General features: G+C 40.5%; 1 protein-coding gene across 3 annotated transcripts in view; it reads right to left on the reverse strand.

The window, feature by feature from the left end:
* HHAT (hedgehog acyltransferase) overlaps nucleotides 1-22443 on the reverse strand; it is a 377292-nt gene that overhangs the window by 85082 nt on the left and 269767 nt on the right. For all 3 annotated transcript variants that reach the window (XR_004058941.1, XM_030936771.1, XM_030936770.1), the window contains one exon: nucleotides 16014-16215. Coding sequence is in view for 2 of the 3 variants with exons in the window: in XM_030936771.1 (XP_030792631.1) it covers nucleotides 16014-16215 (202 nt within the window). In the remaining variant the exon portion in view is untranslated. The remainder of the gene's footprint in view (nucleotides 1-16013; nucleotides 16216-22443) is intronic.

Raw genomic sequence — 22443 nt, forward strand, 5'->3', positions numbered from 1 at the left:
ACAACAAATGTAAGAGATTCTTGTATGGTATCTGGTACCATTTCTTCTTTAGCAAAGGATGGCAACTACAACAGACCTAGTTTGTTTTGGAGAATGACAACTCTAACCTTCAATTTCTTTGTTGTTGTTCTTCTTCTTTTTGTTGTTGTTGTTGTTGTTGTTGTTGTTGTTGTTGAGTCTTGCTCTATTGCCCAGACTGGAGCACAGTAGCTATTCGCCAAGTACAATCGTAGCGTGCTATAGCACGGAACTCCTGGCCTCAAGTGATCTTCTGCCTCAGTCTCCTGAGTAGTTGGGACAACAGGCACATGCTATCAAAACAGGCTGATTTTTATTTGTTTTTGTAGCAAGCGGGTCCCACTGTGTTTCCCAGGTTGGCCTCGAACTCCTGGCCTCAAAGGATTCTCCCACCTTGGCCCCTCAAAGTGTTAGGATTATAGGTATGAGCCACTACATCTGACTAACTTCCAATTTCTAACATAAATCAAGCATCCAGGATCAGCTAGTCAAAGCCTCCCTAGGGTGAATCCATACGGCTCACCTCTCTCTCAATAATTTTTAGTTAGACAACAGTATGTATTTACTGTAGCAAAAGTTGAAAATATAAATAAGTAAAAATAAGAAACTATATATCACAAATAATACTACCAGTAAGAATTAACCACCATGATTATTTTAGTGTATAACCTTTCACATACTTTTCTGTTTATGTGTATTTTTAAATAAAAATAAGGTTTTATTAAATCTATCATTCTTTGGTGATCATTTTAAACTAATATGTCAAGAACATATTCCCTCTCAAAAAAACTATTTTAGGCCAGGTGCGGTGACTCAGGCCTGTAATCCCAGCACTTTGGGAGGCTGAGGTAGGTGGATCACGATATCAGGAGATCGAGACCATTCTGGCTAACATGGTGAAAACCCATCTCTACTAAAAATACAAATATATGTATACACATGTATACACATGTATACACATGTATACACATGTATACACATGTATACACATGTATACACATGTATACACATGTATACACATGTATACACATGTATACACATGTATACACATGTATACACATATACATATATATACATGTATAGCCAGGCGTAGTGGCACGCACCTGTAGTCCCAGCTACTTGGGAGGCTGAGGCAGGAGCATCACTTGAACCTGGGAGGTGGAGGTTGCAATGAGCCTAGATCGCGTCACTGAATTCCAGGCTGGACAACAGAGTTAGACTCTGTCTCAAAACAAAACAAAACAAAACAAACTATTTTAACATCACTGTTAATAGCTGCAGTCAGTTTGATGGATGAACTTCACCTTTTATACTGTACCCTTGCTTCCTACCCTTCCGTGGACTGTCAGTGTCTGTTCCAGCGATTACTCCAGCCTATTAGGTAAACTACAGGTTTGACACCAGAAGAAAAAGCAAGATCCAACTTAAATTGTGTGTTTCAATACATGTCAGTAATCACAAGTATATTAATACCAACTCAGCTTATCTCTAACAAGACCAGCAGCTGCTCGAAAGGCTTTTTAAAGCAGAGTTTATTTCTAGGACTTGGAAAGAATGTGAGGTACTTTAGAAGAATTTTATTTTGGAAGTCCTGCACATCTCTGCCTTAGATCTTTAAAAATGCGTTACATACGCGTGCACACACACATGCCTGCACACATATAGTCACAGCATATGTACATATATAAATATACATCGTAAAAATATATTGCAGTTATGTGCATATTATTTTAGGAAGAAACAAGGGGGCTATTTTTCTTTTCATCAATAACAGGAACACTGGAAATTCAAGCTTTGTCACCTCCAGTGGGTAATTTGGATTTAGATACCCAGAATTAGAAAGACACAGCCAAAGCTTCAACATATATATACTAAGATTATTTGTTTTTCCCAAGTTCATCTATGGAAAGTTGCTAGGCACTAGACTGCGATTAGAGCAACCACCATTCATCTGTGCTGCAGAAACAGACCAGAGACTCACAGATGAAGAATCAAACTCCACAAACCACCAAGAAAAGCCAGTTTCAACCATTTACATTCACGCTGTGGATCTCATCTTTGGCTCAGTACTCGTTCCTGAGATTACGGTGTCCCAGGTGAGACTTTGCATTGAACAGGGAGAAGGTATAAGAATGCCATGATAGCAGCCGATGATTAGAGCAGGTGACCTGTCTTGCTCCAGCAGAAACTGAGCAGCCAGGGAAAGGCAGCAGAAGGCCAAGCACTGGCCAGTCCTGGTGCTCATCAGTCCAGGAATAACTGAAAATGGGTTCTATTTCAAAGTCTTCTATCTGTCAGCTGACTCAGTCATGGAAAGTTAAAAAGAACCTTTGAAAATGCTTTTGTCATACTAAACATATTTGAACTAACGTGGAATTATTTTCAGAATTCTACCTCTTAGACCAGAGAGGTTAACATTCAGGCTTCCAGTTCCCACAGAGAAGAAAATGTATAACCAGAGAATTGCATAGTGTGTTTCCTGCATCGCTAATGATCCTTAGGAGTGGGAGACAATGCCGTGGGGGTGCCAAAGGGTCGTAATCCACCAAGGAACACACTGTTCATAACAACACACATTGCTTTTTCCAGACCCAGAGGCCCGAGTGAGCACTAATAAGCTGGGACAACAGGCTAATTTGATGTGTGGGATTAATATGTTAATTTAATGCTCTCCTGTTTGGTTAAGTGGTTTGTGTTCCTAAATTCCTAAGCATGGCATTCAAATCCCTTTATATGGGAACCATGTGGCCCCTCTAACCACCCTTCTCCTATTTGTTTTGGCAGCCTCGTGACCTGGATACAGCATGCCCATCCATGCCTGACTTCAGGCAGCATGTGCACTGTTCTCCCAGTCTGCAATGCCAGTCTTCTTCTCCCTCCTGACCCTGGCCAAATCCTACTGTTAATTCTCCAGGGTACTATTCAAGCCTTGGCTCTTTAATGAACCTTTCCCAAAAGCTTAGCTCACACTGACCACCATGAACATCAGCTGCCTCTGTGCCTCATTCTGGTCACTCTGCACGTAATGCCTTACAGTGGTCCTCAACTTGTCTGTGCATATCTCGTCTCTCCATCCGGATCATAAGCCCCTGGGGGGCAGGGATGAACTCTCACAGCTTTCTTTTCTCACTGTCAGCACTCTCATTTTACTCGACCCCTGAGTAGCATCACCACCATGGACCACTTCCCCTCCATGAAATCTCCCCTCTTCTTAGTTTCTGTGAAATCACCCTCTAGATTTTCCTCCTCCTCAACTCCTCCTCCATCCAGCTTCTCAATACTGGTGTTCCCTGGCTGCCTTTTCTTCTCTTTGCACACACGCACGCATGCATTCCCTCTCTCTCTCTCTTTCTCTAAGAGTCTCAAATATTCTCATGGCTCCAAAATATCATCTATATGCTCCCAAATTTCTATCTCTAGCTTGGACCTTTCTTCTAAGCAAAGCCTGGGAAGGCTAGGTCAATCAGCATTTTATTATGTTTATAAAGGCAAGTTCATTTGTCATATAGATATCTTAGCTCTTCATAGAGAGAAGCTCCCATTTCACGGTTTTATTACATCTTTAATCCAAAGCAGTCATCATAATATGAGTACTCTGATAGGAGGTCAGGCAAGGAACCTTAATTCATGGCAGGGATCATGTCTTATTCAGTTTAGAGTCCTTCAGTAATGTGTAAAGTGTCTTCTACATAAGATGCTGAGAATTTTTTTCCTAAATGAATAAGTTAAGAAATGAATAGCCATGCTGACTGTGCCTAAGTGGGCTCAGTCGAGAAAGGGTATCATTTTTTGGAGAAAATGGCTTACGTCCAGTAACTGCTTGATTTTAATTTGTTGAAAGAAATCCAAATGGTGGAGGAATAGAAGGCCATGAGCCATTATCAAACACCACAGCTCTTCTCAAATTTGCTTTATACTCCCTCAGAGGCTTAGTTGGGGCTTGGACTACTGACCCCTAGGAAAAGGTTTTCTAATCAGGACAACTAGACATGTATGTCTTGTCAAGCGGTGAGTTAGGATTCTACAGAATCAAATAACCATAGTTTGGATCATGTTGGTCAATTTACAATCAACAATACTTTTAAATTGGTTGATTTCTTAAAACCAATTTGGAATTCTCTATCTTCAAAATCAAACTGATCAACATGGCCAATAAATTGAATTACCACCACCATAGTCTTTGGGTTCTCTCTGATACCCCAGAACATCAAACCCCTACCACGACCATCAGACTGATTCTCGGTGGTTTTCACTAGAGGTGTGTTTCCTCAATTAAGTCTATAAATAGAAATTTTACTGCTTCAGAGAGGATATAAATCAGCTCAGCAAGACACTCTTGGGGCAAAGAGGGGGAGGCAAGGCTGGGAGGGGAGAACGTATTTAAATTATTCAATGAAATGGAAATCAGGGGTGGGGGTAGGTGAACTATTTGAGATATAGATTCTCCTTTGGGTAGGAATAATCGACAAGCAGCCTGAAGGAGCCTTCCTTCAAAGGAGAGATCAAATTGAGAATTGGCAAGAAGTGGTGTCACTTCAAAATGTTTCCTCTGATTAAAATATTTCAATGCTAAACAGAAATCCTCGCTCCCTGGAGAGTACATGTATAGAGAAAAAGCGCAGTCCTCCAGCAGTAACTCCTCTACATCCACCGAGCTTGGATGCTTTGTGAAAATGCCTTTTGTCAGCTTCCTACAGCTCTGTGTCTCAGTGAGTCACAACCAACAATCCCTTCTCTCATAAAGCAGCAGGCTACCAGGAAGACTAATTCCTCCTTACCCCATTGTTTCCTGTATATATATTTTGTGCACTGAGCATTATAACAGCATTTTGCCATTGCTAGACCTATTTGTATCTATGCTGCTGCTTAGTAAGATAATCTCCCAATGCTCAATAACTCTCAGTCTTAGTCAGTTTTTTCAGTGTTCAATCTATATTCTTCATGTTGCTGCATAAGCCTATCTCATCTTAAACTCCCCTCAGTGAATCAAGTCAGAAAGGATCATTCATTCTTTCTTTTATTCAACAAGGCATTGTGCCAGGAATTGGGATAAGGGTCAAGAATACAGTATTTCTGACCTTGTGAGGCTTAAAGTTCAGTGAGGGAATAAATTATGTTAAAATTTTCATTTCAACTGTGATAAATATAGCAGAAGAGAACATATACAAGGTACCCAAAATAAATTATCAAATGGGATCTAATTGAGTTAGGAGGGCCAAACTAGATATCATTTGAGGTGAAATCTGAAGGATGAGTAGGGGTGGAAGGGAAGGAAAGAGAGCACTCTAGAAGATGGAAGTACCTGTGTTGGGGAGCTGAGGATAGAGGGACCAGGTATGTAATGAATGGAAAGAAGAACAGAGAGGTGATGCGGGGGGGAGGAGTGGGAAAAGACAGTAAGTTAAAGATCAGATAGGGTGTCATAGGTCATCTTAAAAGTTGTGGACCTGGTTCTAACAAAATGGGAGTCACTATAGGATTTAAAGGGTAGCAACATGGTTAGGTTTTTATGGAGAAATATCAGTCAGGACTATGAGGATAATAAATGGAAGGGGGAGGAAGTGGAAGCAGGGATTTAGTTAGAAGCTATTTGGTAGACCAGGAAAGAAATGAGAGCAGCTTGGATTAGGATTTCAGTAGAAATAGAAACAAACAAAAAAATTCAAAGTCTACTTAGGAGGTAGAATGTACAGTACATGCAGATGAATCTGAGGGGGAGAGAGGTACAAAGGATAACATAATAGCTTTGGCCTTGAGTAGCTAGATAGATGGTGGTGTCATTTGGGGAAAGAGAGTATGCTGGGATTACTGGGAGGTAGGGGTGCATGAGCTCAGTATTACATGTGTGAAACCTGGGAGATTTCCAAGTCAAGAGGTTCAGCACGTTATGTTTTCTAGAAGGGGGGTATGTTCCAGAGCTGCACTGTTTAAAATGGTGGCCACTAGCCTTATGGGAGATACTGTGATCTAAATTAGCTAAAATTAAATGTATTTAAAATTCAGAGTTTAAATAGGCACTGGCCACATTTCAAGTGCTCAATGGGGCTAGTAGCTACTGCACTAGACAGTGTAATGAACATTTCTGTCACCTTAAAAGTTCTATCAGACAACCTTGTTGAAGACGATCAGAGGGCTTCCTATTTACAACACTCAGCTCTGACAAGTATTTGGGTGAATGTTCAGCTCTCAGTCTACCAACATCAAGAAATAGAATTCTTCTATATTTTGATCCCCAAATAAGACCTTGGGGTTGAAGATGAAGACATGAAAGAAGTGGGAGGTGAAGCAAGATGGCCAAATAGAAGCCTTCACCAATCATTCTCCCTGTAGGAACACCCAATTAAACAACTATCTACACATAAAAACACACCTTTATAAGAACCAAAAATTGGATGAGCAATCACAGTACCTGGTTTTAACTTCCTATCACTGAAAGTGGCTCTGAAGAGGGTAGGAAAGACAGTCTTAAATTGCAATGCCACCTCTCCTCCATCCTCCAACAGCAGCCACATGGCATGGACCAACAACTCGTACACTTGGGGGAGAAAGATCACAGTGACTGTGGGACTTGGCACTGGAACTCAGGGCTGCCCTGTCACAGCAGAAAGCGATACTGGGCAGAACTCAGCCCGGTGCCCATGGAGGCGGCCCTTAGAGCAGCCCTAGTCAGAGGGGAAGCATCCATCCCCAGAAGTCAGAACTTGGATTCCAGCAACCCTTTTCCCCAAGGGCTAAGGGACTCCAAGGTCATAAATAAACTTGAAAGGTAGTCTAGGCAACAAGGACTGATGCCTGAGCAAGTCCTCATACTTTGCTGAACTTCAAGCCAGTTGATTTCAGGGACATGTGACCTAGTGAGACACCAGCCAGGGCATCCAAGGGAGTGCTTGCATCACCCCTCTCCCAACCCCAGGCAGCATAGCTCACAGCTCCAAGACAGATTCCTTTCGAACTTCTGCCTGAGAAGAGGAGACAGAAGAATAAAGACAACTTTGTCTTGCAATTTGGATACCTGCTCAGCCACAGTAAGATAGGGGGCCAGGCAGAGTTCTGAGGCCTCCATCCCAACCCCTACCTCCCAGACAACATTTCTAGACACACCCTGGGCTAAAAGGGAACCCACTGTTTTGAAGGGAAGGATGCAGTCCTGGCAAAATAAATCACCTGTTGACAAAAGAGCCCTTAGGCCCTGAATAATCAACAGTGGTAGCTAGGCAGTGCTTGCTGTGGACCTTTGGTATGACTCAGAGACTTGCTGGCTTCAGGCATGACATAGCACATTCCCTGTTGTGGTAGCTATGGGGAACTCCTCCTGCTTGAAAAAAGAAGAGGGAAAAGGAAAGAGGACTTTGTTTTGCAGCCAAGATACCAGCTCACCCACAGTGGGGTAGAGCACCGAGTAGGCTCTTGGGTTCCCAGTTCCAGGTTTTGGCTCGGACATTTCTGCACCTGTCTTCGGCTAGAAGGGAGTCTACTGTCCTGAAAGGAAGGACCCAGGCTTGGCAGCATTCATCACAAGCTGAATGAAGAGCCCTTGGATGCTGAATGAACACTGGCAATAGCCAAGCAATACTTGCCACAGGCCTCAGGTGGTGGTAGCCATGAGAAAAGACTCCTCTGCTTGTGGAAAGGAGAAGGAAGGGTGGCAAGGACTTTGTATTGCAGCCTGGGTGCCAGCTTAGCTGTAGTAGAATAATGCACCAGGTAGATTCCTAAGGTTTCTGACTCCAAGACCTGGCTCCTGGATGGCATCTTAGGACCCACCCAGGACCAGGAGGAACCCATAACCCCGAAGGGAAGGATACAAGTCTGGCTGACTTTGCCACCTGCTGATTATAGAAACCTAGGGCCTTGAGCAAACATAGGTGGTAGCCAGGCAGTAGTTACTGTAGGTCATGGGCAAGACCCAGTACTGTGCTGGCTTCAGGTCTGACCCAGGGCAGTCCCAGTGGTGGTGGCCCACAGGAGTTTTTGTGTCACTCCACCTCCAGCTCTAGGCAGTTTAGCACACAGACGCCATTTGTTTGGGAGAAAGTAAGGGAAGAGAACAAGAGTCTTTGCCTGGCAATCCAGGTAATTCTTCTGGATCTTCTCTAAGATAACCAAGGTGATACTTCTACGAGTCTGCAAGACTCACAGCATTACTGGACATGGGGTGCCCCATATTGCAAATACAGTTAGAGCAACCAAAAACTTAGATCACAATGCCCACGTCCCTTCAAATACCTGGAAAGCCTTCCCAAGAAGCATAGGTAAAAAGAAGCCCAAACTGTGAAGACTACAATAAATACCTAACTCTTCAATGCCCAAATACCAATGTACCATGCAGAAGCATGATGACCATCCATGAAAATATGACCTCACTGTATGAACTAAAGAAGGCACCAGGAACAAATTGCTGAGACACAAAGATATGTGACCTTTCAGGTAGAGAATTCAAAATAGCTACTTTGAGGAAACTAAATGAAGTTCAAGACAAAACAGAGAAGGAATTCAGAACCCTATCAGATAAATTTAACAGACACTGAAATAATTACAAAGAATCAAGCAGGAATTCTGGAGATGAAAAATGCAACTGATAGACTGAAAAATGCCTCAGAGTCTCTTAGCAGAATTGATCAAGCAGAAGAAAGAATTAGCACACTTGAAGATGAGCTATATGAAAATACAGTCAGAGGAGATAAAAAAGAATATAAGAGAATGAAGCATGCCTATAAGATCTAGAAAATAGCCTCAAAGAGGCAAATCTAAGAGTTAATGGCCTTAAAAGGGAGGTAAAGAGAGGAAAAGACAGGGGTAGAACATTTATCCAAGGAGATAATATCAGAGAACTTCCCCAAACTAGAGAATGATATCAGTATTCAAGAACAAGAAGGTTACTGAACATCAAATAGATTTAACCCAAATAAGACTACCTCAAGATAATCAAACTCCCAAAGTCAAGGATAAAGAAAGAATCTGAAAAGCAATGAGAGCAAAGAAATAAATAACATACATTGGAGCTCCAATACATCCGGCAGAAGATTTTTCAATGGAAACCTTACAATTCAGGGGAGGGTAGAAGACATACAGTGCTGAAGGAAAAAAACTTTTATCCTAAAATAGTATATCCAGCAAAAATATCCTTCAAACATGAAGGAAAAATAAAGACTTGCCCAGACAAACAAGCTGAGGAATTTCATCAACACCAGACCTGTCCTGCAAGAAATGCCAAGGGTAGTTCTTCAGTCTGAAAGAAAAGGATATTAATAAGCAGTAAGAAATCATCTGAAGGTGCAGAACTCATTGGCAATATCAAGTACACAGGAAAACACAGAATACTATGACAATGTAATTGTGGCCTACAAACTACTCATATATTGAGTAGAAAGACTAAAACACAAATCAGTAACAAATAATAACAACAACAACTTTTAAAGACATAAACAGTACAATGAGATATAAATAAAAACAACAGGCCGGGCGCGGTGGCTCAAGCCTGTAATCCCAGCACTTTGGGAGGCCGAGACGGGCGGATCACGAGGTCAGGAGTTCGAGACCATCCTGGCTAACACGGTGAAACCCCGTCTCTACTAAAAAAAAATACAAAAAGCTAGCCGGGCGAGGTGGCTGGTGCCTGTAGTCCCAGCTACTCGGGAGGCTGAGGCAGGAGAATGGTGTAAACCCAGGAGGCGGAGCTTGCAGTGAGCTGAGATCCGGCCACTGCACTCCAGCCTGGGCGACAGAGAGAGACTCTGTCTCAAAAAAAAAAAAAAAAAAAAAAAAAAAAAAAAAAAACAACAACAACAACAAGAAGTTAAAAGCAGTACAAAGTTAAAGTGTAGAGTTTTTATTAGTTTTCTCTTTGCTTATTAATTTGTTTATGCAATCAGTGTTAAGATGTCATCAGTTTAAAATAATGGGTGATAAGATTATTTGCAAGCCTCATGGTAATTTCAAATCAAACAACACACAACAGATACACAAAAAAGCAACAAATTAAAACACACCACCAGAGAAAATCACTTTCACTAAAAGACAGAAAAGAGGGAAAGAAGACCACAAAACAGAAAACGAATAGTAACATGGCAAGAGGAAGTCCTAATTTATAAATAACAACGTTGAATGTAAATGGACTAAACTCTCCAATCAAAAGACAGCGTGGCTGAGTAGATTAAAAAATACATATAGATTAAAAATCAGGACCCCATGATCTGTGGGCTACAAGAAACACACTTAACTTATGAAGACACATAGACTGAAAGTAAAGAAATGGAAAAAGATACTCCATGCCAACGGAAACCAAAATAGATATCAAGACAAAACATCAGCAGCCATACTTACATCAGACAAAATAGATTTCAAGACAAAAACTATAAAAAGAGACAAAGATACATATATCATCATTATATAATGATGAAGGGATCAATTCAGCAAGAAGACACAACAGTTGTAAATAATATATGTAACCAATATTGGAGCACCCAGATGTCTAAAGCAAATATTATTAGAGCTAAAGACAGATACCCCAATAACAGCTGAAGAAATTATACACCCCACTTTCAGAATTAGACAGATCATCCAAACAGAACATCAACAAAGAAACATCAGCTTTAACCTGCAGCACAGGTCAAATGGACCTAATTGACATCTACAGAACATTTCATCCAAGGGCTGCAGAACACACATTCTTCTCCTCCACATATGGATCATTATCAAGGATAGACCATATGTTAGGCCACCAAAATCAGTCTTAAAACATTTTACAAAACAAAATTATATCCACTACCTTCTCTGAACAATGGAATAAAAGCAGAAATCAATAACAAGAGGAATTTTGTTATTTTTTGTTGTGTTTTATTTCCCAAACACAGGGAAATTAAACAATATGCTCCTGAATGACAGAGGGTCAATGAAGAACTTAAAAAAGAAATTGAAAAACTCCTTGAAACAAATGATAATGGATACACAACATGCCAAAACCGATGGGATACGGCCAAAGAAATATTAAGACGAAAGTTACAGCTATAGGCACCTATATCAGAAAAGTCAAAAAACTAAAAATAACCTAATGATGCACCTTAAAGAATTAGAAAAGTAAGAGCAAACCAAACCCAAAATTAGAACAAAGGAAACAATAAAGATCAGAGATGAAATACATAAAATTGAAACAATGAAAATACAAAATCAATGAAATGAAAAGTTGGTTTTTTTGAAAAGATTCATATAATTGACAAGCCTTTAGCCAGACTAAAAGAAAGAAATCAAGACAGTAATCCCAATTATAATAGCTACAAATAAAATTAAATACCTAGGCATTAACCAAGAAGTGAAAGATCCCTACAATGAAAATTATAAAACACTGATGAAAGAAATTGAAGAGGACACAAAAAATGGAACGATATTCCATGTTCATGAACTGAAATAATCAATATTGTTAAAACATCCATATTATCTAAAGTAATCTACAGTTTCAATGCAATCTCTATCAAAATACTAATGACATTCTTCACAGAAATAAAAAAAAAAATCCTAAAACTTATATGGAACCACAAGACACAGGATAGCCAAAGCTATTCTGAGCAAAAAGAACAAAACTGGAGAATCACATTATTTAACTTCAAAATATACTATGAAGCTATAGTAACCAAAATAGTATGGTATTGCTCAAAAACAGACACATAGATCAATGGAACAGAATAGAGAACCCGGGAACAAATCCACACATCTACAGTGAACTCATTTTCAACAAAGGTGCTAATAATATACACTGAGGAAAGGACAATCTCTTCAAAAAATGGTGCTGGGAAAACTGGATATCCATATAAAGAAGAATGAAACTAGACTCCTCTCTCTCACCATATTAAAAAAATCAAATCAAAATGAACTAAAGACTTAAATTTAAGGTCTCACAATATGAAACTACTAAAAGAAAACATTGGAAAAACTTGCCAGGACACTGGAGTTAGCAAATAATCCTTTAGTAATACCCCATAGGCATAGACAACCAAAGCAAAAATGGACAAATAGGATCACATCAAGTTTAAAGTTTTCTGCACAGTAAAGGAAACAATCAACTAAGTGAAGACACAACCCACAGAATAGGAGAAAATATTTGTCAACTGTCCATCTGACAAGGGATTAATAGTCAGGATATATAAGGAGCTCAAACAACTCTACAGGAAAAAAACCTAATAATCTGATTAAGAAATGGGCAAAGCATCTGAATAGACATTTCAAAAAAGATGACATACAAATGGCAAACAGGTATATGAAAAAGTGCTCAACATTAAAGTCAGAAAAATTCAAATCAAAACTACAATACGATATTATCTGTCCCCAGTTAAAATGGCTTTATCTAAAAGACAGACAATAACGAATGCTGGTAAGGATGTGGAGAAAAGGGCATCATTGTACACTGTTGGTGGCAATGTAAATTAATACAACCACTATGGAAAACAGTTTGCAGGTTCCTCAAAAAACTAAAAACAGAATTATCATATGATTCAGCAGTCCTATGACTTGGGATATACTCAAAAGAAAGGAAATCAGTAAATTAAAGAAATATTTGCACTCCCGTGTTTACTGTAGTACTATTCGCAATAGCCAAGATTTGGAAGCAACCTAAGTGTCCATCAACAGACAAATAAAGACAATGTTGTACATATACCCAATGGCGTATCATTCAGCCATAAAAAAGAATGAAGGCCTATCCTTTGCAACAACATGGATGGAACTGGAAGTAATTAAGGAAAATAAACCAGGCACAGACAGGCAAACTTCACATGTTCTCACTTGTTTGTGGGAGTTAAAAATTAAAACAACGGAACTTGTGGAGACAGAGAGTAAAAGGATGATGACCAGAGGCCTGGAAGGGTAGCTGGGGGGAAGGATGGTTAATGAGCATAAAAATATAGTTATATAGAATTAATAAGATGTAGTATTTGGTAGCACAACAAGGTGACTGCAGTCAACGATTATTATATATTTAAAATTGACATGGAAGAGTATGATTGGATTGGTTGTAACGCAAAGAAAGCATAAAGGCTTGAGATGATGGATACCCTATTTACCCCCATGTGATAATTATACATTGCATGCTTGTATCAAAATATCTCAGGTACCCCACAAATACAAATACTTACTATGTACCCGCAAACATTTTTTGAAAAGATATGACAAAGAAAAAAAATTTTTTTTTTATTTAGACATCTGCTAATCTATCTTAATAAAACGGATGAAGGATATACACCATGAAGAAAGGGTGTGATGGTTAATTTTATTTGTAAACCTGAATGGGCCCAAATATTCACTTAAATATTATTCATGGGTGTTCTGGTGAACTGGTGAAGGTGTTTCTGGATGAGATTAACATTTGAATCAGTAGACTGAAGAAAGCAGATTTCCTTCCCCAATGTGAGTGGGCCTCATCCAATCTGTTGAAGTTCTAAATAGAACAGAAAGCTAAGACAATATTTTTTTCTGTCTTCAAGCCTGTCTTTGAGCTAGGACACTGGTCTTCTCTTGCCTTTTTTTTTTTTTTTTTTTTTTTTTTTGGACTGGAACTTACACCATTAGCTCTCCTGGGTCTGAATTTCTCAGCCTACAAAATCACATGGTCTAATTCTGTACACTAAATTTCTTTACCGTCATCCCTACCGCACCCCACCCCCGCCCGCCCACCCAAACACACACACACACCCTATTGATCTGTTTCTCTGGAGAACTCTGAATAATACTAAGGACGTGAGGGGCATGCAGAATGAATTCACAGAGGCAGTAAGTCTTTATTTGGATTTTGACAGAAGAACAGGAAACTGATTCATGGAAAGAGAGGGAAGAAGGGTAACCTAAGTGGGGAAATAGTTTGCTCAAAAATTTGTGTGCATTTGGATGTTGTGTGGAACTACATAAGAAACAGGGTACTGGAGGAAGACTCTATGTCTGGATAAGTGGAGGAAGAACTAAAGAATCAATCTGATATGAAAGCACTAATTGTACACTGACTTAACACTAAGGCTCACTCAGACAATGGGGATAATAAACAGAGTAATGGGAACCTGGCCATGTACTCAAGGAGTGCATTGTCTAAATAGCCGTCACCACCTACCAGGCTTGTAGGTGATAAAAATAGGTTTCATAAAATATATTCTTGCTCAATAAAGATGCAAGCCAAACATCACATTTGCAACATATAAGACAAATATTTTGCCAAAAAAATACATATCAAAAATTACTATGTACCAAGGTACCTGAATTATAGATGGACGGTCAAGTGAAGTGAATGAGTGAGTCCTGAAGCAAGCTGTGATGGAGCAAGGTAGACAGGCAAGAGCTTCATCCTGTGAGTAAATGTGCTTGATGCCTTGATTTATTTTGAACCAAAATGAACAGGCCACAGGCTACATGGCACAGTTGGGTTACTCCACGTTTTAGATTTCTAAAATTATTACTAGCATAAGCTATAGCTCAAAGGCCACAGAGCACTGCTTAACATTAAGTTCAAGGTTAATGTTAGCTGCTTCATGAAACAGCACAGAAATGAGTTACAGGGCTACAGACAGGGCTGAAAAGAACCTTCTGTCTTTCAAAGGTGATAACTGTGTTTTCAGGCTTTGGAGCAGAATGCTTAGATTTGAGGGAAGATTAAAATCTTTATGATACCATCCTTTTTTGTTTTCCTGTGTGTTACATAGCCATGGCTTTCACTGAAATACCATTTTCTATTAGAATCCACTGGCATTTCTTTCCTGCTGATGGCTGGAAAAATATTTATCTTTATACATACATGAGCATATTTAAATTCCCTCCAATGTGTTGTTTGACTACTCAGTTTATTTCAGTTTTTATTGAAATAACTGTCCACTTGTACTATGGCTATCTTTATAAAAACATATGTAAATGTATTCTGTTTTGACAGGGTTTTTTAAAGTGCATTTGCTTTAGTTATTCATATTGGTGGAATTTAGCCACATTAATCATTTTTCAAATTTTCTGTGTGTGATTGCCTGCCATGAACACTGATGCCAGCACATTTCTTTTTAGCTACTTTTTTTGGGGTTAGAGGGATATTGCTACATCTTCAGAACCGATGATTTCCTACAAAATTGTAATATATCATATACCACACTTGCAAGATAAAAGCTATGTCCATAGTTTAAAATCACTTAAAATATATGTATAAAGAGAAATGCTTAATTGATTTTCCAAATCACTTTCCTGTAAAGTTGAACTGTTTCTTAAAACCTTAGTTATTTTTTACACTACTATATACGACACCCATCAAGATTTAAAATTCCAGTTTATACTCAATATTAGCAAGGTCATTCTTATGTACCATTGGTAGAAACATAAACTAGTGTACTTTTGTTTACAGGGCAGTTAAGAGTTAATAGGCAATATACATAATGAACATTAAAGATGAGAAAAACCTTGAACCTGGAAATTTCACTTACGAGAATTCATCCTGGTTATGACATTCATTTTAATACAGCTGATAGTTGCAAAAAACCTTTAGAATAATATGATTACTAATAATAGGAGACTAAAATAAATTATGGCATATCCACATAAGGGAATTCTATGTAGCCATTAAAAAGGGTGGTTAGGTATGGACTCAGTGACTTAAAAAGGTGGTCCCGATGCAATCATCTTTCTGTAATAGCATTTGTTTTAATGTTACATACATATGTCTGTTTATATATACACATAGAAAAAATTTAGAAGAATGGATCTTAACATGGTTTCTGTTGAAGAGAGGTTTTTTCTTGTTTAAATTTTCTAATTTTTACATAACACACTTTTTATAGTTATACACACACACACACACGCACAAACACACATATGCACTACAGAAGCTTCTTTTCCAGCTATCTTGTCTCTAGGCATATGGACTTTGAACCAACCTAGCAGAAAGGGCCCATGGTGGGGGTAGGGAATCTGATGGCCCCATCCCTCCTAGACCTGATCTGCCTAGCTCAGCTGTCTCCTAACACAGGAACAAGGACCCTGCTCACCAGATTGTCCTGGATGCAGGGAGTCTCCACCAGCCTCCGGACTCCATTCTCCACAGTGACTCCCAGCCAGTTGAGCGCTGCCCAGCACCAGAGGTAGTCGTAGCCGCCATGCCAGTAGCTCACAAATGCAAATGTCATCGCCGTGGAAAACAGTGTCCCCAGCAGGCCATGCTGGGACCCGCCCACTGGAATGTACACATACCTAGAGAAAGAAGAGGCTGTTAGGAGCCATGCAGAGGGCTGCCCTGCAACTCTGCCTGCTCCCTGGCTTGACTCTCCTGTCGCACACTGCTGTTCACATACGCAGATCCTTCCTCGCTTCCAGGAGGCCAGATTCCGTGGATTCTCCATCCCACAAGGAGTTGGCAAAAACCCAAGCCTCAGCTCTGCAGGGTGTTAGGTTAAACGAACACACAGGCTCAAGAGCTCTCATCACTAGAGCAAAATAGCACTTATAAGAGGCAGGGCAAGAAGTCATGAATTTAGAGTTTCTGAAAGGGATGGGCCCAGGCCCAACCCCGGAAATCCAATCACATAATGGCAGTTAGGCTTCTGGCTACATGGGACCAGCAACCTTCAAGGCAGGTGATATGGTTTGGCTGCAACCCCACCCAAATCTCATCTTGAATTGTAGCTCCCAAAATCCCCATGTGTCATGGGAGGGACCCAGTGCGAGGTAATTGAATCATGGGAGTGAGTTTTTCCTATGCCATTCTCGTGATAGTGAATAAGTCTCACATGAGATCTGATGGTTGTACAAAGGGCAGTTCCCCTGCACAGGCTCTCTTGCCTGGCACCATGTAAGATGTGCCTTTGCTCCTCTTTCGCCTTCTACCATGATTATGAGGCCTCCTCAGCCATGTGGAACTGTGAGTCCATTAAACTGTTTTTTCTTTATAAATTACCTAATCTTGGGTATTTCTTCGTAGCAGTATGAAAATGGACTAATACAGCAGGTGTGGATTTTACAGCTCAGACTACTAAGTTTATGGTAAACCCATTATTTAAATGCAGTTGGTAAGATCACGTTCCTAAACAGGCAGGAGCTGGGTGCAGCAGATGGGTGCCAGAGACGGTTCCCCAGCTTTCTAGGCAGGTTGCCCAGAAGCAGTCGTGAATTCACAACAAAGAAAAGGGCTCTGTGCTCACAGGGCAGCCAAAGTACCAGACAAAAATGCACAGCCGTCCCCTGGGTATGTTCTCCATTGCCGAGACAGCTGCCTGAGTACAGAGAGACAGGACTATGTTCTTCAGTCAGTATTTTCCTGCTTGAGTTGGACAAAACTCACACCTTGGGCTGTTAGGACCTGGAAAGCTAGGAGCTTTTTGCAATAGCCTTTTAAAAAAACCTGTAGGCCTTTGTTTATTGCTGATCAGTGCTTCTTTGTCCAACCTTCCTCCAGGAGGGAAAAAGAGAAAATCCTTTTCTGAATACACAGTATGTTCCAAGCACTAGACACTTTACATGTACTACTTTGTTTGATTCTTTAAAGCATCATATGTATGGTTTATACCCATTGCCCCAGCATTTTAAAACAACTTAGCATTTGTCCTGTTTATATACCATTTTAATTTGGGGGAGGCGATCAAACTTGTTTTTGAGGAGGAAATAAAATTGTTTTCAGAGAAGAAATTGTTCTAGTGAAAATGTTTTCAACAGGACTATTTTATTTTTAGAGACAGCATCTCTAGATGTTACCCAGGCAGGAGTGGAGTGGTGCAATCATAGCTTACCACAACCTCAAGCTCCTGAACTCAGACAATGCTCCCACTTCAGTCTCCCAAGTAGCTGGGACTACAGGCATGCACCACCACACCCAGATAATTAAAATTTTTTTTTTGTAGAGATGATAAAAGTTGCCTAGCCTGGTCTCAAACTCCTAGCCTCAAGTGATCCTCCTGCCTCAGCCTCCCAAAGTGCAAGGATTACAGGCGTGAGTCACCATACCTGGTTTAATAGAACTGTATAGGTAGGCAAGCTAAAAATAAAAGCAACTTATCAGGCAATAAATCTTTTAAAAGACTATACTATTGTAATTACTTCAAACTGTGCCACTGGACAAAGACTCTCTCCTTGACTGAACTTTAGTCAAGCTCCTCTAAGCTCTCTAGGCCTCGACCTTGGCGTCCATCTTTATTGTAGCAAGAATACTGCTAAGTCGGTTTAGAACGAATCCCCCACCTGCAATATCTGATCATGCTCCATTATCTGGCCAAATTCTTCATCGTCTACTCTTGGTGTCTGATCACCCTGGCTGCCTTCAGGAGGAATCCTGTTAAGTCTGTTCAGCCAGAATCCCCCTATTTCCAAATGTTTCCTCTTAATAGTATTCTACTCAATGACCCCCCACCTTGCTCCTTGGCTATATCCCCCTTGTCCAAGCTGTATTCAGAATTGAGCCCAGTTCTGGCTGGGTGAAGTGGCTCTTGCATGTAATCCCAGCACTTAGGGAGGCCGAGGTGGGTGGATTGAGACCAGCCTAGCTAACACGGCAAAATCCTGTCTCAACCAAAAACACAAAAATCAGCCAGGCATTGTGGTGTGGGCCTGTAGTCCCAGCTACTTGGGAGGCTGAGGCAGAAGAATCTCTTGAACCTGGGAGGAGGAGGTGAAGGTTGCAGTGAGCTGAAAACATGCCGCTGCACTCCAGCCTGGGTGACAGAGCAAGACTCTGAAAAAAAAAAAAAAAAAAAAATTGAGTCCAGTTCCATACTGAGGTCTCTTTTCCCCTATTAAAATAATTCCCAAATAAATTTTTTTACTGCTTCAACTACTACCTATATCTGGTTTTTCTTTGACATCCTCCACTCTCAAATATGTTCCAGTTTCCAGTTTAGATAATAAATTATTTGATCACCTTACATAATCCCATTTTATGGGTGAGGAAACTGAGGTTGAGAAATCAATTTGCCCAAGGTACACAGCTGGGGAGGAGAAAGACCAAGAAGCAAATCTGCAACTATACACCCAACTTACTGCTTCCATTACATCCCTGGGCTAATTTTTAAAGTCCTCTATATTTCACCCCAATCAGGAACTATTAAACTGGAAGGCATGTGAGAATGTAGCAGTTTCAGAAATAAGTAAAGCAAAACTAATACTTTCATTTGTGCAAAAACAGGACCATCTTGACGTTCAAATTAGCAAATAGGCATCAAGCACTCAATATAGATTAAGGAATCTTCCACCTACTGTTGAGCATGTCTTTAGGCCTTCAGGGAATTCCTGGCACTATGGGAAACAGACATGACTTTGTTCTTGCTATAAGGATGGGCATACCTGCTTGTGAAACAATAGCAAACAAGTCCCATAATTAAGCTATGTGACATGGTACAAAGTAGACCAGGAAGGTTTCAGAGTGCAGGGGAGAAGGGTGTGAGCAAAAACAGTGGGGCAAAGGAGGCTGAAGAGCGAAGCCTCTCATTCTGGCAAAGCCAAGAGGATGAGTTTTGGTAGGCAAAGAGAAGGTTGGGCTCTGTGTCAAGGACACAAAGGAGGGGCTGGATGACAAGTCAGAAAAGCCTGACAGCCCAGGCCGCAGTGGTCTTATCCGGTGTTCTGCTGCCCCCCAGAGGCTGATTGGTTATTGGTGTAGAACACTCAGCAGAGGCAAAAAATGGGCCACAATTACGCTGCTTCCTACCTGCATGGAGGTAACTGCTGGCCCATCATGAGGCTGCCCTTAACTTTACATAACCAGTGTTGTATATAAAAATAAAATAGGGTGATCAAACCTATTGCAAAAGGATGAAGAACAACTTCTCTTTAAGAAAACTGTGCAGATGGCTATTTTATAAAACAGATTATCAAATGCTCTTTTCACCCAACCTGCCTCATGTTGTTGTTGTTGCTGTTGTTTAAATCGTATCTCACTAATTAAAAGTGAGCTGCAGCCAGGGACAGTGGCTCACACCTGTAATACCAGAACTTTGGGAGGCCGAGGCTGGGGGGTCACTTGAGGTCAGGAGTTCAAGACCAGCCTGGCCAACATGGTGAACCCTGTCTCTACTAAAAATACAAAAATTAGCCAGGTGTGGTGGCACACGCCTATAGTCTCAGCTACTTGGGAGGCTGAGCCAGGAGAATTGCTTGAATTTGGGAGGCAGAGGTTGCAGTGAGCACCACTGCCCTCCAGCCTGGGCAACAGAATGAGACTCCATCACTCACACACACACACACACACACACACACACACACACACACACAAATTAGCTGCACTGTATATGTCAGAAAACCATAGCATAAAACCCTCTCATTCTCCACACCAATGGTACTTGATCTTGAATTCAACTCCAAGGAGGACATGTTTTCAAGCTTGTGATCAGGAAACATCTAGCCCCAAAATTACATGCCCAGCTATTTTGGGCATCTCCTGGAACCAAGGCTCTGTTACTTTGCCTTCAAAATGACAGCAGACAAACATCTCTGAAAATTCCTTTTATTCCAGAAATTCATATATGGCAGGTCTCCAAGGACATGAGGCTGTTTGTTTCAAACCAGAAGAGGGTATAGTTTCAAGACTGGAAGATAAAAATCCCTTCTTTATTCTTAATTTCTAGAAAACAGTACGTGTGGTAAAAAGGAGAGCAAACAGGTTATTTTCTTTTACAAATTCTACCATCTTCTGTCAGTTTCATGATTAATAAAAACAGAAACATGTCTCTTTTTTTAGAAAAGCAATAGTATGAAACTGCTTACTAAGATTCGCTGCACAGTAAATTGATTTCCCAATGGAAGAAAGCAATCAGCACCACCTTCTCAGCAAAGCAAAACTAAAAAGCTTGCTTCTCGTCAGTGACTGTGTCAGGCTGAGTCTTCATGAAGCCTGCCTCTGCCTGGCCGGCTTCGTGTGGTCACTGCTTATAGAAAATGCTGCAGCCACCTTCTTAATTTAAAAGCATCTCACTGAATCAATGCACCATAGCACACCCCCAACTCAGGAGGAGGAATCCATATAAAATGTAGACAGTATTGATGACTTCTATCCTTTACTCAGTGCCCATGCGCCAGGTGCTTTATGCATACTATTTCTAATCATTAAAACAACCCTCCAAGGAAATAACTAGGCCTATTTTATACAGGAGAGGTAAAATCTGCACCTAGAATGTTGTGCTTTTGGTGATATATTTCCTGTTTAACCAAATCTTCAAAGCAGTCTCCACATAAACACCCACTGATGTTTTATTAACTGAAAAATGTCCTTTCTAGGAAAGAATTCTTGCTCAAGAGAATAATGCTTACAATTTACAAAGGGATTTGAGCCAATGAGCTCTGTTAGCCACTGTTCAGTGTCAGAAGACAAGAGGTATAACTTCCGCTTTTGAACGACTAAGTAGTCACCCTCTGTCCCACAAGCAGAGATAACACCTGCTATCTCAACTCCCTGACATCCTGCAGACATCTGCCTATGTCAGAAGTGGAGCATAAAAAGTTGGTGGCTAGGGTGATGCTGAGTAGAGGTACATAAAGGGAGAAGAAAATATCTAGCTCCCTCACACCTACTATGAAAAACAACACAAATATACGCCCTACAGAGGGAGACAGGGGTGGAAACAATCCATGTGGTAAACGCATTTATCTTAAAATCGCAACTCTTCCTTTTTCCAAGGACCTATACAATAGCTCCTTGGCTTGCTACATTACCACTTAATTCTGTGACAGACTAATCCCAGACCCCAATAAGGTATGAAGATGAAGCACCAGACACTGACGGACATGGCTTTTACTGTCTCCTGCACTGAGCCGAGGTGGGCTTGCTGGTTTCCTGTCATTATTTACCTATTCCTCGGCCGGGCTAGGGCAGGCAGTTGCTGACATCCTACTCTAGCTCCGCCTTAACTTTCCACCTTTATTTCCCTTCTCCCCACTGGGCTCTGGTGGCAAATCCTAAAATCCTGAATAAAGGAGAATTTTATAGCTCCGTGTCCTTGGTCATACCATTTTCACATCTAGAAGATATTCCTCAATCCTCCCTGATTTTCCAACACCTACTCAGTCTATAAACTCCAGTGGATTTTCCATGTCCAGGAAGTCTCTTTTGCATTTTTCAGCTTGCAGTTTAACCCAGGAACCTACGGTGTGTACTGTCTGTTCCACTGATTGAACAGCGATTTACCAAAATGTGTCTATTATGGGTGTCATTTGAACTAAATTATAAGATTCATTCAGACAGCACTACATATGTGATGTGCGTATGCATATGCGTGTGTGTATTACACAGCTACTAGTCAACAGTACTTATATACATAACATAATTTCCATTTACTGCTGATAGCTTCGAATAGCTTTTAAACTTGTTATAAATTGTCACCATTGTCATGGACCCATTATAAGCAACAGGAACAAAGGGAAGATTGATTATAAGGTCCTATACCTGGTACTGGGAGACTTTGGAAGATACCTATTCCTAAAGAATACAGACCACTGAAA

The sequence above is a fragment of the Rhinopithecus roxellana genome, chromosome 8 (genome assembly GCF_007565055.1).
Source record: "Rhinopithecus roxellana isolate Shanxi Qingling chromosome 8, ASM756505v1, whole genome shotgun sequence".
Lineage (NCBI taxonomy): Eukaryota > Metazoa > Chordata > Mammalia > Primates > Cercopithecidae > Rhinopithecus > Rhinopithecus roxellana.